The sequence below is a fragment of the Staurois parvus genome, unplaced genomic scaffold (assembly GCF_062004578.1).
Source record: "Staurois parvus isolate SC_StPar_1 unplaced genomic scaffold, SC_StPar_1.0 ptg000694l, whole genome shotgun sequence".
Lineage (NCBI taxonomy): Eukaryota > Metazoa > Chordata > Amphibia > Anura > Ranidae > Staurois > Staurois parvus.
This window is the reverse complement of record NW_028318490.1, coordinates 5104855-5121126: the sequence shown is the minus strand read 5'-3', so window position 1 is coordinate 5121126 and position 16272 is coordinate 5104855. Positions and strand designations below refer to the sequence as shown.

Below are 16272 nucleotides of genomic sequence, written 5' to 3'. Positions count from 1 at the left end.
ATCATTCACAAGCTTTTCTTATATAGTTCTGGGCTGATCCCTCACTTCTTCTCATGATCATCCTTACCCCATGAGGTGGAATCTTGCACTGAGCTCCAGACCGAGGGCGATTTGATGGTTATTTTGTATTTCTTCCATTTGCAAATAATCGCTCGAACAGTTGTCTCCTTGCTGATGATCTTGTAGCCCATTCCTGCCTTGTGCAGGTCTGCAATCTTGTCCCTGACGTCTTTTGACAGCTCTTTAGTCTTGTCCATGGTGGTGAGGTTTGAATGGAAGAAAGATTCTCTGGATAGGTGTCTTTTATACACATAACGAGTTGTCATTAGGAGCACCTTAAATTGGCAGGACTAATCTGTGTACCACATGAGCACATAGCCAGTTTGTGGGAGCCAGCATTATTGTTGGTTGGTAGAGGATCAAATACTTATTTTACTCACTGAACTCCAGCAAAATTTAAACCATTTGTATCATATTTTTTTTCTGGATATTTGGTTGATATTCTGTCTCTATCATTTAAAATACACCTATGATAAAAATTAGAGACCCTTCATTTCTTTGTAAGTGAGCAAACTTACAAAATCTGCAGGGGATCAAATCATTTTCGCCACTGTATATGATGTATTTACTTTTGAATATGACACAATATTCATATAGTTTGTGTATATATTATTTATAGTCACTGATTGTATCATTATTAGTTCTACATAGGATTGGTAGGAGGTTTGATTCACAGATATACTAGCGCAGCACTGTTTTTAAGATACTCTATACTGGTATGATTAAGATAATAGGAATTTTGAGTTACCTGTAAGTGCCTTATCTTGGAGTACAGTACAGAGCACAGCCCCTTGTCTCTGTGTCTTGATCACACCTTCCTGCTTGCTGAAAAAAAAAAAAATGGAGTCTCGTGGAGTGGGTGGGGTTACAGTATATGACACATTTTGTGGGTAGCCATTTTTTTTGTCAGTGTCCAGTCACCTGACAGTAACTGCATTATAACTCGTGTCCTAGGAATACAGTTCCTGTGTCCTGGACTGTAGTCCAAGATTAGGCATTTGCAGGTATGTCAATTTTTTTATTTTGGAAACTGCATCATGACCATATATATAAAGCTTGCGAAATGTGAATGGGGCCTTAAATTGTAAAACTGCTCTCCTAAAACTCACAAACGACTTTTTAACCGCTGAAACCAATCTTGCCTATCTCACCGCACCTTCAGTGTCACTTACAACTCTACTTCCTCCTCTCCTACTCATCTTACTGTCAGGGTCCCCCAAGGTTCTGTCCTTGGACATCTCCTATTCTCGATCTACACTTCTTCCTTGGGTCAGCTGATAGCTTCCCATGGTTTCCTATACCATTTCTATGCTGATGACACACAAATCTATCTCTCTACTCTTCAGCTCATCCCATCAGTTTTCACACGTATCACCGATTTACTAACAGACATATCAGACTGGATGTCACTCCGCTTCCTAAAACTCAATCTATCCAAAATTGAGCTCTTATTTCCTCCCCCACATGCCTCTTCCCCTGATGTCTCAGTCCGGATCAATAGCACCACTATCAACGCATGCCAGGGTGCTAGGGTTCACCCTGGATTCTGAACTATCCTTTCAGGCCCACATCCAATCCCTGTCCAAATCATGCCGCCTCAACCTCTGCAACATCCAGAATACGCCCCTTTTTAACCAATGATACCACAAAGCTCCTAATTCACTCACTCCCTTTTAATCTCTCGACTCGATTACTGCAACTCCCTCCTCATTGGCTTGCCTTTACATAGGCTATCCCCCCTCCAGTCCATCGTGAATACTGCTGCCAGGCTCATCCACCTTACCAATCATTCAGTGTCTGCTACCCCTCTTTGCCAATCCCTCCACTGGCTTCCACTCACCCAACAAATAAAATTCAAAATACTAACAACAACTTATAAAGCCATCCACAACTTTTTCCCCAGCTACATCACCAACCTGGTCTCAAAATATCAACCAAACCGCTCTCTTCGATCCTCAAAGACCTTCTGCTCTCTAGTTCCTGTGTCACCTCCTCCTATGCTTGCCTCCAGGACTTCCCTGAGCTTTTCCTATGGATCTCTCTACCCTAATCTATCCACCTTTCGATGATCCCTGAAAACCTTTCTCTTTAAAGAAGTCTATCCTGCTTCTACCTAGTAAACCGCTTTTTATTTCCTCCATCAGCTCATCCCCCCCCCAAAGCTATTATCTTTTGTATCACTCAACCCTTCCTCCTAGATTGTAAGCTCTAACGAGCAGGGCCCTCTGTTTCCTCTTGTACCAAATTGTATTGTAACTGTAATGTCTACCTTCATTTTGTAAAGCGCTACGCAAACTGTTGGTGCTATATAAATCCTGAATAATAATAATAATGATGAGGTTTAGGAGAGCCCTGCTCATGAGAGCTTAGAAACTACAAGGAAGGAGCAAGTGATACAAAGGTAACAATTGAGTGGGGATGAATTGACAAAGAGGATAAAAGTAAAGGAGGTAAATAAGTAGGTAAGCATGATGTAAAAAGTATTTCTTTCAGCATTCCCAAGGTTTGAATCATTCTCAATCATCAAAATGCAAATATGCAAAGATGACAGACACACATAATAGACTAGTTTCAAATTTGGAACATACATTTTAGGAGTGTTATGTGCACAAATCCCCAGTTTCAAATGCCTCATGAAGGGTGATGTTTGAATAACTATCCCAGATATTCTGCATTTATCTCAACGCACAATTACAATCACAGTTTAATGGTAAGAGTATCTTGCATGAGATCATCTCGTATAGATAATCAGGCTGTATATATGTTGGTTATCCCAGGTTATAGTTGTTAGATGCAAACACTTAATCGCATATGGCCCACGGGATGTAAGTCATGGTGGTTTTACGTGAATCACAAATAACTTAAATATATTAGAGTTAATAAACAATCTTCATAATGTTAGACTCATAAAAATCAAGCTTATACATTGACACTCCCAATGAGTCACAGTTTGTCATAATATTATGGCTAAAGATGCCCTAAATGCCAACCTTATGACATAAAATTAGTAATGTTTTGTACAATAATTTGCACAGGCAAAAGTTTATCGCCTAACTCCAGTTTCTTAGGAATTGATATTGCATGTACAGGGACTATGGTTCATATATACATCCTTCAATTTTAGATATGGCAGCCCAAGAAAGCAGACATTGACGCTTGTATGGTCCACAGTGCATACAAAGGGTCAAAATCGCACCAGGTGTTTAACACATTTCATGGCCTGTAATGGTGACTTTCTGAAAATACAATGCTAATGACAAACTGGAAAAAAATAACCGTGTAAACGTTCCAAGGGCTGAGGTATTTGCCCTGTGGCATGTTTACAGGGCAGAGTGAAGTACATTCAAGTCAAAAGGACTCGGGCCTCTTCTACACAAATGTTCTGATCTGGTCCTCCTGTTCATTTTTCAGGTGGACCACGATCGGAACATCCATTCTCCTGTATGGAGCAGCAGATGTAAATGGACATGTGTTCGATGTGACAGCTGATGCTGTCAATCACCTTTTGTGTGCTGTTATTTTTATATATGTGGGAACACATTCTAGTGTCAACTGCAGTATTTAATGCCTTACCGCCGCCACCACCCTGCCATTTAAATCGTTCTAAATGCCAGGAGGTGGAGGCAGGCATTCCGATCATGTGACTGCTGTGATTGGCAGTCACATGATCAGAAAGCTCCCAACTGCAAGTATGCATCGGGAGCTTTCTGGTCCCACCAGTAACTGCTCCCATTGCTGCTGGAAGCATGCAGGGCGCACGCTCTCAGCACAGTAAAATGTTTACATATAGGGATAAATATATGCAGCCTTGGGGTTAAAGCCCACCAGCAAAGAGGCCACATAAATGCGTACAGCCGGCAGGAAGTGTTTACATAGGTATTTAAATCACACAGATGATCAAACATAGTTGCGTTCAGGGACGGACTGACCATTTGGAAACTCGGGCACTGCCCGAGGGCCTGGGGTCAGTAGGGGGCCCCATGAGATGCCCCTGGTACCTTTTTTCATAGTCTTTTTTGAGTTTGGGCAAGGACACAGGGGCCCCATGATCCCCTATTGCCCAGGGGCCCCATGAGTTGTCAGTCCGCCCCTGGTTGCGTTGGAATTTTTTTTTGCATATTTCTATCAGTCACATACAGTAATGCTCAAAAATATTGGCAACCCTGCATTTCTGTCAGATAATGCACCAGTTTGCCCAGAAAATTGTTGCTATTATAAATATTTTGGCATTCTCGTGTTTATATCTTTTGTTTGTATTGGTATAACACACAAAATTGGAGAAACAAAAAGCCAAATCTGACACAGAACTCCAAAAATGGACTGGACAAAATTATTGGCACCTTCTCAAAAATGTAAGCAGTAATTGTATTCCAGGTTTGTGATGCTCCTGTAATTTGTAATTCAACTCACCTGTATCAATTAACAGGTGCTGACAATATAGAAATCACCCCGGCAACCAGTTAAAATGGTGAAAAATGTACTCAAACTTTCTGTTGTATGTCTGTGTGCCGCATGGTGCATGGAGTAGAGAAGGAGCAGCAAAGAATTGTCTTAGGATTTGAGGACAAAAATTGTGGAAAAGCATGAACAATCTCAAGGTTACAAGTCCATCTCCAGAGATCTTAATGTCCCTGTGTCCACTGTGTGCAACATTGTCAAGAAGTTTAAAGCCCATGACACTGTAGCTAATCTCCCTGGATATGGAAGAAAGAGACTCAAGAATTGCAATGAAGGATTGTTAGAATGGTGGATAAAGAACCTCAATCACCTCCCAGACAAATTCAAGCTGTCCTTCAGGCACAGGGTACAACCATGTCAGCTTGCACTGCCAGGAGACCCAGGAGGACCCCACTGCTGACACAGAAACATAAAAAAGCTAGATTGAGTTTTGCCAAAATTTAACTCAGGAAGCCGAAATCCTTTTGGGAGAATGTGCTATGGACAGACTAAACAAAATTACAGCTTTGTAGTAAAGCCCATCATTCTACTGTTTTCAGAAAAAGAAATGAGGCCTTTAAAGAAAATAATACAGTCCCTACAGTCAAATATGGTGGAGGTTCTCTGATAGTTTGGGGTTGCTTTGCTGCCTCAGGCACTGGATGTCTTCACCGTGTGCATGGCATTATGAAATCTGAAGACTACCAAAGAATTCTGGGGTGCAATGTACAGCCCAGTGTCAGAAAGTTGGGTCTCCGTCAGAGGTCATGGGTCTTACAGCAGGAAAATTTACTCAAAGCACACAATGTCAAAAAGCACCCAGAAGAAGTTTTAGAAAAAGCACTACAGAGTAATTAACTGGCCAGCAATGATTCCAAATCTAAATCCCATAGAGCACCTGTGAAGAGATCTCAAAACAGCAGCTGGGAAAAGGAACCTTTCAAATATGAGAGACCTGAAGCAGTTTGTGAAAGAAGAGTTGTCTGAAATTCCAGTAGAGAGGTGTAAGAAACTCATTGACGGTTACAGGAAGTGATTGATTTCAGTTATATTTTTTCCAAGGGATGTCCTACCAAATAATAAATTGAGGGTGGCAATAATTTTGTCCAGTCTATTTTTGGGGCTTTGCAAGGAATGTGTCAGATTTTTGGCTTTTTGTTTCTCCACTTTTTTGTGTCATACCAATACAAACAAAAGAAATAAACATGAGAAAGGCTAAATATATGTAATTGCAACAATTTTCTGGGCGAAGTGGTGCATTATCTGACAGAAATGCAGGGATACCAATATTTTTGGCCATGACCGTATATTGTTCATAAACACAACTGAGTAAAAATGCTCCCTTTAGCTCACTTCTATTATTGTTCCCTATAGCTTGCTGATTATAGCAATAACTTCATATGACTCAAATGTCGTTTTTTCCTTCTGGATTGATCTAAAGCTCCTCTTTATCACCCATTGCAAAATCTGTGTAAATTCCTGTCTTTCTTGCCTTACTATGGCAAAGGTAGATATGAAACCCTGGGGTTTGTAGTCCTGCAGATGTTGCAAATCACATTATTAGTTTCTTCTATAAGGTATATGAAAGACAGGTGCCTGGAAGAATCCTGGAACTTTGGTGTTCCAGATAGCAATTACCTGCACATCCTGGAACTTTGGCTTTTTCCTGTTTCTTCATATTTGTCTGTAGGCAAGAGTGAGGTAGTAAAATAGAAAATTATGTTTTTTCTAATTATGGACCACTTACCATTGCTACAATGTTTATTCACTGACAACCCTGTATTTTCCTGCACATGAAATGCTCAGATCTGTGGTACTCAACTGTTTGGTCATCTCTCTGCTCTCTATTCTTGTCAACACATGAGTGTTACAGTTTATGTAAATTCTAACATTAATAGCTATTCTCTCTCTTCTGGTCTGTTAATGAATTATTCCAGACACAGCACTTTATACATAGTTACATTGGTTCAGCTTGGACCAATGTAACTACATATGCCATACCTGTGGGGTCCTTCTAGAACAGGGGTGTGAAACTGGCGGCCCTCCAGGTGTTGCAAAACTACAAGTCCCATCATGCCTCTGTCCTTGGGAGTCATGCTTGTAACTGTCAATCTTGCAATGCCTCATGGGATTTGTAGTTTCGCAACAGCTGGAAGGCCACCAGTTTGACACCTGTGCTCTAGAAGCTGGAAATCAGCACCCCTACTTCAGTGATCTCAACTAGTTTTCAAAGCCCATGCTGAGTAGCTGCGCTGCTGCATTGTGAACCAAGGAGATCACCCACTTGGCATGAGTGCCATTCAATGAATGTGTGGCATTTTCTCAAAGAATGCAAAGCATTCTCTGATTGGATATGTTTGAGAGGTGCTGTGATGATGAAATCTGTACTAACACAGTGTGATAGATTCCTAAAACATTCCCTTTAGTAGGGTGACAACACTATTCAATACAGTTGTCACCCTAGAACAGGAAGTGTGCTAATGGCAGATTAAAATAAAGGGTAAAAGGTGTGAAAAAAAGAAAATAACGCATCCACTACATCTAAGGATCTGTAAGCTTCAATACAATCAATTTTTTTCTTGTGTTTGTATATACTTTACATACAGAACAATTGGCTCCATTTTGCTGTCCATTCTTGCAATTTGAATCCCACTGTACAGAACATTACAGAAGGTCGATACTGAGACAAATTCAGATGCTCATTATTAGTTATAGCAAGAACCAGATTAAGTGTTTGGACTGCACATGAGCCATAGACCCATCAAAGCGAGTTTACATACATGGCACTATATAAGTACCTAAAAATAATAATAAAATAATGTATTCATAAGGTGACTTGTGACCATAAGCAATGCTAGACAATGTGTTTTATTGTAAACAAATGTAAATTTATTTTTAAAAAAGTTACAAAATAATTGTTTTACGCAGACAGAATGTAGCCTCACAGGCTTATAACTGAATCTAGATCTAATTACAGTGAATTTTTGGGCAATTTATATACATGTGTGTGTATATACAGTATATTTGGAGAGGCTGCCATTGTCTGTTCAGCCAGTTACTGTACTTTCTGCAATGCTCAGCCAGTATCTTGATCTATACAAATATATGTAAAGTCACAACGTACAGTACATGGGATCTCAGTTTTGAAGGAAAGTAAAGTGTGGTGTGTATTTTGAGAATGATGAATAAGGTTTCCTTCTTTTCTTATATACATGTCCCAGGACATTCACATATCTGAATATGATTTGTGCCATGTGGAGCTCTCATTACAGCAGACAACTCTTTAAATAAAAAAACAAAAAAAAAAAACACATGCAATCCTCTGTGCTGGATGCAAGCTTTCATCTGTCAATATGCATATACTGTACATGTAACCGCTTGCGCATAAGGTGCACCTATGTTCATGCAGGAAATTTGCTGCCAGTGACAGCTATAGCAATCAAGAAAATCTAGGAACCCATAATAGGTGATGACCAGTAGCAGTAATCAATGTGCAAAACATTTTTTTTACAAAACTGCTATTTTTGGAATGCATTTCCCTATTTTTTCTTTCTTAAGGCTTTGTTCGCATATCTAAAAAATGTGGGTTAGAAAGACCTGTGGATCTCAAAGGGTGGTTATAAGATGTCCTAGGAGGACAATTTTATATAAAGTGTTCCAAGGCTGCTACATACAGACCTTTGAATGTGTTTCCTCCAAAGCACATAGGATCATAGCTCTATATGTAACTGCGGAGATCTGAACTACTATATCATTGCCCACAAGACTGATTTTTGTTGATGCAAGTTCTGGGGCTTTCCTGCTTATTCTTTATTCAGTGTTTATTCAGTCACTGATCCAGAATAAGTATATTTGAAGACATGACACCTGATATGCACATGTTTGTTTCAGGTCAGTGATTTACTAAATTGTGAAGGAAAGAGAAGGATAACAGCTCCTCATCCTCAAATCAGAAATGGCCATGTTTCTATATTGACAGGTTTCTTTTAACAAGGGCCACTTTTAAAAAATGTAAATATTAAAAGGATTTAAATAATCTGTTTACTAGAGAACAGATGTGTTTCATAGCACCTCATTTCTTTGATCTCTAACTTCATTTTTTCTGAGTGACAGATCCTTCTTCCTACACAACAGAATATTGGGTGCAAATGTTAGCGACTGACAAAGTGACATCATTATAAATTGTCTATAAAAAGTAAAAGAATAAAAGTCACTCTATAACTTTTATCTACACACAGAAAAAAGTGGAGGAGGTCTTTACAGACATTGTAGGAGTTGTGTACTCCAGGAATATACAATCTGAACAGTGTTAGTCAATATGCATTGTTTTCTTGGACATATACTGGTAATGAGAACCTGTGCAATGACTGTTGGCTACACCTTTTGGAGGTACACTAGCTTCAATCACAATGCACTTCCCTTGTCAAGCTAACTTCTGGCATACTCTTGCTCCTTGCTCTTCCAGCACCTGCCAGCTCACATTCAGTATCTGATCCATGTGTGTCCTCTAGTTGAAAGGGGTTGACACGCAGACGAGGAGGTTTAAAACTGAATGTTGCCAGGCTCTTAGCTCTCCTACGCTTCTCCCAGGGCACATCTTGCTTCTTCCTGCGCTGCTCCTCTTCTTGGGCCACAAAATCTTGCAGCACTGATCGGAAGAGACGTGGGATTTCTGCTCCTTCAGGCTCAAACTCCAACATCAGTCTACGAAACCTGCACATTAAGCCAAAACCCAAAAGTCAATGGACACCAAGTAATTTTAACTAAATTCTTTGGCATTAAAAGTTATTCATGCTAAAAATGGTAAAAGCCTTCTAAAAACTGACTTGACCAGTCTGTGACGTCATACTATGACATGTTTGCACAGGTATATTCTACAGAATATCTGAGCCAATGGCCTAGCATGTTAGCATGTGAGCCTACAGCAGTCAAGGTTTAAGTGGGATCTTGTAAAGCAGCATTGTATGGCTTCCGACCTGAAAATATACCGTAGTTGCTTACCCTGTGAGTCAAAACCTCCATTGTCATCTCTGTGAGAAGATGGTGCTAACCTTTGGAAGACGCTTCTAATGACCAGCATTATTACAAAGAATGCATACAAGATTCTTTGCTCACTACAGTCATGTGAACAAGAAATGTCCAGTGAATGTGTGTTCATTGCTAATTCTAAAACCATGCTATATCCATGGTATAGTTTTTCATTAGAGACCAGGTCAAAAATTGTACTACATTATTAACATACATTATTAATCTGTTATCCTTCTCCTCCATCACATTGATAGTTACAGATTCCAGTGAAACAGAGGCATACTAAAGAGTATAATTTGTACATAAAACTCAATTTATTTGAATGATCCCCTCCTAATGGTTTTCTCTTTTAGCAGCCATATGTATTTAGTATAGGCTTTGTTTAATATTATTGTGCAGGTAACCAGAATGTGGGTTAAAGCAGAACTCCAGCCACGGACACCTAAAGTTGTGTTAAAAATAATAGCAGCTTGTTGAAAAAAGTGAATAAAGCTCAAAATCCTTCTAATAGCTTTTATTTCCATACACACAAATGCATTGAGAACACTACACATTCTATTCCAAATCAAAACATGAAGAAAAATATATCAAATTTGTGTTGTTCCTCTAAAAAAAATTTAAGAAAAGTGAATATTAGACTGTTCAAAAAAATAGCAGTGTTTGTATTCTTCTTTACAAACTCAAACATTCACTATATAAACTGAAAAATGTTTGAAGATTTTGCTTTCCTTTGAATCACTTAATTAATATTTAGTTGTATAAGCACTGTTTCTGAGAACTGCTGCACATCTGTGTTGCATGGAGTCAACCAACTTGTGGCACCTGTGAACAGGTATTCCAGCCCAGGATGATTGGACTACATTCCACAGTTCTTCTCTATTTCTTGGTTTTGCCTCAGAAACTGCATTTTTGATGTCACCCCACAAGTTTTCTATTGGATTAAGATCCGGGGATTGGGCTGGCCACTCCATAATGTCAATCTTGTTGGTCTGGAACCAAGATGTTGCACATTTACTGGTGTGTTTGGGGTCATTATCTTGTTGGAACACCTATTTCAAGGGCATTGCCTCTTCAGCATAAGGCAGCATGACCTCTTCAAGTATTCTGATGTATTCAAACTGATCCATGATCCCTGGTATGCGATAAATAGGCCCAACACCGTAGTATGAGAAACATCCCCATATCATGATGCTTGTGCAACCATACTTCACTGTCTTCACAGTGTACTGTGGCTTGAATTCAGTGTTTGGGGGTTGTCTGACAAATTGTCTCCGGCCACTAGACCCAAAAAGAACAATCTTACTATCATCAGTCTACAAAATGTTGCGCCATTTCTCTTTAGGCCAGTCAATGTGCTCTTTGGCAAATTGTAACCTCTTCAGCGCGTCTTTTTTTCAACAGTGGGACTTTGCGGGGGCTTCTTGCAGATAGCTTGGCTTCACATAGGCGTCTTCTAACTGTAACAGTACTCACAGGTAACTTTAGACCTTCTTTGATCTTCCCGGAGCTGATTGTTGGCTGAGTCCTTGCCATTTTGGCTAGTCTATCCATTCGAATGGTAGTTTTTAGCTTTCTTCCACGTCTTTCAGGTTTTGGTTGCCATTTTAAAGCATTTGTGATCATTTTAGCTGAGCAGCCTACCATTTTCTGCACTTCTTTATATGTTTTCCCCTCTCCAATCAACTTTTTAATCAAGGTACGCTGTTTTTCTGAACAATGTCTGGAACGACCCATTTTCCACAGAATTTCAGAGAGAAATGCACTGTAACCAGAATGTACAACATTTGCTGTCTTCCTTCCTTAAATAAGGGCAATAATTGCCACCTGTTTTTCAAAAAATGAATGACCTTACTAATAGAACTCCACACTGCTATTATTTTGAACATGCCCCTTTCAATAAGTGATTAAATTACACAGAATCAGCAGCATGCATGTCATGACTGTTGGGTCTGTTGGATTTCTATTACTCTACTACATCTGCTAGTAAATTATTTGCCATGAAGAAATATCATTTCTACGAAAAACCGTGATTGATCAGGTTAGTGATGTCTGACTGCTATTATTTTGAGCACAACTGTATATACATTCTTAAAGTAAAGAAAGCAGTTCAGACTGTTTTCGTTGCCATATTATTAATTTATTAGTATATGCTGGACTATACAGAAAGTGCTGTACTTCTGTTCAGAGAGCACAAGGCATTCTGTGAATGGACAAGAGGAGAGGAGGGGCAGGCAAATGACAGGATCGCTTCATTGTATGAGAGCCGTAGCTGCAGAGCCTGAAGTACAGTGCTGGCTGTAGTATCCAGCATATATTGTGCTAGTAAATTAATTCTATTACAAAACCGATCTGAACATTTTCCACACCATGACAAGAAATAATTTATTTTACATAGATGTTTGTGGTTGGTAAAAGGGTTAATAGTTAAGTAACCTTTGCTTTATGCTTACTAAATCAACTTTTATCCCCATAACAGAATGTTCTCTGAGGACTGGAATGCTATCTACAAGTGTGTCCTCGGCCATGAAGTTTTGCAGAACTTATTATTTTGTTTGCCATATTTCTATTACGCACCATATGGGGAATTATTGCAAAATCTATAATGTATTTTGATTGGTGCTTTATGGACAACACCTGAAATATTCGGTGTTATCTCGGTATTTAAACTCAAACAATAATAAAGACGTTGAATTCTGTGCTTCACACATCAGTGTCTGCATTGCATTATTCCCAAACAGGGGCGGACTGACAACTCATGGGGCCCCCGGGCAATAGGTGATCATGGGGCCCCTGTGTCCTTTCCCAAACTCAAAAAAGCCTATGAAAAAGTTACCAGGGGCATCTCATGGGGCCCCATATTGACCCCGGGCCCTCGGGCAGTGCCCAAGTTTCCAAATGGTCAGTCCGCCCCTGTTCCCAAAGTACTTTGTACCTGTCGTGATTGGATGGAGGGAGCCATCACGAAATTAAGTTATCTTAAAAGTTGGAATGCCACTTTTAGCAACTGGGGTGTTAATATGTTTTCTAAAAGCCAGAATCTCTTTCAGGTTTGTACTACAGTCTGCATCTTTTACTGGTGAAATTCCCATTCTCTATTTGTCCTGGTGGCATGGTCATTCGGATAGAATGTGATGGGAAATCCAACATTTTAAGTTTGTACCTGAACAAGAGTTTAGGGGAAATCTTCTAATATTATCAGTGACAACTGTCTAAGACTATTTTTCCTTTTCCCTTCCTCTTGTGTCTCCAGGGAAAAAAAAAATGGCAACAGTTTTAACCCTTAAGTAGGGTATACACAATGAGTTTTCTTTTACTTCAACCAGCGAGTTGAAAAAGAAAAAATATCACAGATCCAGGGGCGGACTGACAACCCATGGGGCTCCCGGGCAATAGGGGATCATGGGGGCCCTGTGTCCTTGCCCAAACTCAAAAAAGCCTATGAAAAAGGTACCAGGGGCATCTCATGGTGCCCCCTACTGACCCCGGGCCCTCAGGCAGTGCCCGAGTTTCCAAATGGTCAGTCCGCCCCTGCACAGATCCCCACATCAACACAAGCAATGTTAATGCAGGGATCTCTCCTGCTATGTCTTTGTATCCTGACAAGGGGGACTCCCCCCAGAATACACAAATCAGATAATGGTCAAATGCTGGTCTTCAGTGCCTGTTTGTTGAACAGTCAGGGGTACATGTGTCAATTTTCGATATGTGTATACTCAGTGTTAGTTTTTTTAAAAAAAAAAGAAAAATAAATCCCCGTACACATGATGAGAATATTGGACGAATGATTGTCCATTTTTGTTTTTTTTTGCATGCTAGTCTCCATATTGAAAATGAAGACTGTACAAATTCTTGTACGACAGAATAAAAATTCTGAAGTAATGTATTGTTTTGTATTGTATTTTCAGACGAAAACTGTACTGGTTAAACAAAAATTGTACAATCTGGTATCGTATGAGAACATTTTGGTGATTGTCCCTTCAAATAATTTCGGATGAAAGCCGTGTACTACCGATCAGATTATCATATGATCGTTTCGTAAACGGTATTTTTTGGATGATTTTTTTTTTATCATGTTTACTAGGCTTTAGGCAGCCCATTACATTGTCCGATTCTCCCATCCACACAAAGATCAGTGTTGCCTGCTGTAGCCAGCAGCCTGCTTGCTCAGGAAAAACTCAACAGGCTGGTTCATAGATCGACTTGTGTACAACCAGTCTGCCCATATATGGACCGAAATTCAGCTGGTCCCTGCTGAACCAGCCATATTGCAGTTCATGTATGGTCAGCTTAACACTGACCATTGTATTCTGACAGCAGGGAAGTCTACCTACTGTCAGAATACAATACCACATTCCCCTATTTATTGAGTGCGTGGATGGAGGAATGGGATCATTGTTTTCCTTTCAGCCAGTGGGTTGAATGAAAAACAATGATCAATGTATGGACTGTCTTACTATATAATTATTCCCTATTGCTCTGCCATATTTCATGACCAAGCCGTTTATCCTACCGTGACACCACTCACTTACATTTGCTTCAAACATTAATTGGTTCCTTAAATTTCTACAAAATGTCATAGACTCAGTTCATTAAGATAATTTTTTTTAAACCTTGTTTATTATGGTTTTCTCCTAGCAATATCTGATTCACAAAAATTTGAATTGCCTTTTCTATACTCAACAGGTACATTTTTTTTTATTAAAATGCAGATTGAACTCAACTATGTTGTAATGGTTTTACTGAATTTAAAAAAATCTATTTTTATTGTGCAAACACCGACACATGACAATGGAAATACTGCATGTATTATACTTTTGTGAGTAGAAATTTGAGGATATATACTTTGCTACACAACAGTTGCCATCTGCTCTTGTCAGTAATGAAATGTATAGATGGGGACAGGATTCCTGAAGACCAGCAAACATTTCGCATCACTCCATAAAACATTACTGAAAAAGCGTATTTAAGGTTTGTCACTGTACCTGAGAATGGCAGGACCACACTGCGAGGGGCTTATTTTGGAGCATATATCTCTAAGCTCCAGCTGGTCACCTGGGGTGACCTCGTAGCCTTGGCGTGGTATGGAAGCAAGCCATGTGTAGTCCACGCCGCTCTTCACTCGACGGTACTCAATAAAGCGCTCCCGTTGCTGCTTTTCAGCACGTTTGAGATGGGATCCCAGTTCTAACATCAAAGTCTCTGTAACCAGCTCTGCACTACTCCTGGGTGCCAGTTTCAGTGCAGAGTTTTCCGAGTCATTCCAACCAAAGAGTCCTGCCAGGAACATCCTCTGGACCTAGTAAAGACAATATCACCCTTAGGTTACAGGTCATTTCCATAAATAGCACTTTTAAAATATTGAAATCAACAAGCATTTCTTTTTCAGAATAATTTTGCAGTAGTTGCTGTTATTCACATGTATTCTCTCCTTGTCAAAGCAGAAAGGCCAGTTTAGGTTTGGCTGTAGGACCCCAGTAAAGCAGACATGTTCCCCTGCTCAAAGCTGATAATAAATACTTTGTCTAGGCCATGGAAGGAAGATAAAACGGTATGTTAACAGAGTCTTTTGCTTTTCTTAGTGTGATCCAGACAGATTGCTTGTTGTTTATTTGCTATTGAGTACATGTTATCAGCACGTGATCTGATGGCTATGTGGGCTTATATTTCTGTTCTGACACTGAGAAAATACAAGTAAATAAAAAAAAATAAAAAAAATCACATAATCCCTGGAGGTGCATTATCCTAACCAATGAAGAGTGGAGATTTGTATTATTGCAGATGCCAACAGGTACCTAGGTCTCCTTAACCCTTCTCCCATAAATTACAAAATTACTTATTACAAGTGTCTGACCATTTGCCATATTCCAACGTTTTGTCATAACATTTGTGACAGACCCATGCAGAATACACAAAGTGTTGAAGAGAAATAGTTCTAAAAGCCATTGATAAGTATATTGATATTGTAAATAATAATAGTAGGTATGGATAATTGCATCATTATAATACACTTTACATAACAAATAAATAAAAACATTATTCACAATACTGATGACATCCAGTTTCTTTGAAATTTCCCAGTAAATTTTTGTATCAAAAGCAGTGGATGCTCAATTACCTGGGCTCTTCTCAAAGTATCCCCGGAAGTATACCCAGTCCTGGTATTTCTTCTGCTCAGGGCCAATGGTATCAGCCACAGATATTATCTTTTCTTATTCCTTGCCTCCTTATTTGAACCTTTCCTATGTCTCAGTTTTCAGAGGCTCTTTGTTTTCAATACACTCTCTTCTGTCTTCCTTCTCATCTGTCTCCACACTCATCACATTGTCATTAGGCAAGCTCTACTTTTTAAAGCCTCGTCTAATGCTCTGTAATCTGCAGATTCGGTCCACTCAGCATTCTCTTCATTGGGATACAATGCACTAGTTATATAACAATAGCTCATACATACGTGCTGTAAAAGCTCAACTCAGGTATGGGACGGGTAAACATTTTGTTTTTAGCATGTTAGCTTTTTTTAGATTTCTGTTGTTGTTCAGATTTTATCTTCAGATGAAAAGTTTATTGAATTTAAGGATTTGTAAGACGTTAATAGAAAGGCAGGGCAGGAGCTGCCTGTAGGTCCAGGGATGAAGAAGAGAGGAGGGAGAGCATGGGCTCGTCAAAGACCAAGGAAAAAGCAGAAAGGGAAATATTAGTGGAGGGGTGAAGAGAAGAGAGGGGGCAGATTAGGAGACCGATTGCACTGTT

At 39.5% G+C, this 16272-nt stretch overlaps 1 protein-coding gene across 1 annotated transcript; it reads right to left on the bottom strand.

The window, feature by feature from the left end:
• Window positions 1-7363: 7363 nt before the first annotated feature.
• LOC149446217 (protein RD3-like) lies at window positions 7364-15819 on the bottom strand. Its single transcript, XM_089652863.1, has 3 exons — window positions 15641-15819; window positions 14508-14821; window positions 7364-9210 (listed from the first exon to the last, which is right to left on the bottom strand). Exons 2-3 carry the CDS (start codon window positions 14810-14812, stop codon window positions 8898-8900), a joined length of 618 nt encoding a protein of 205 aa, XP_089508989.1. The 5' UTR covers window positions 14813-14821; window positions 15641-15819; the 3' UTR covers window positions 7364-8897.
• Window positions 15820-16272: the final 453 nt, after the last annotated feature.

Coding starts and splice junctions, on each gene's coding strand:
- LOC149446217 (XM_089652863.1), bottom strand. CDS start 14,812: ATGTTCCTGGCAGGACTCTTTGGTTGGAATGACTCGGAAAACTCTGCA. Junction 9,211..14,507: donor TGTGGTCCTGCCATTCTCAG/GTACAGTGACAA, acceptor CTTAATGTGCAG/GTTTCGTAGACTGATGTTGG.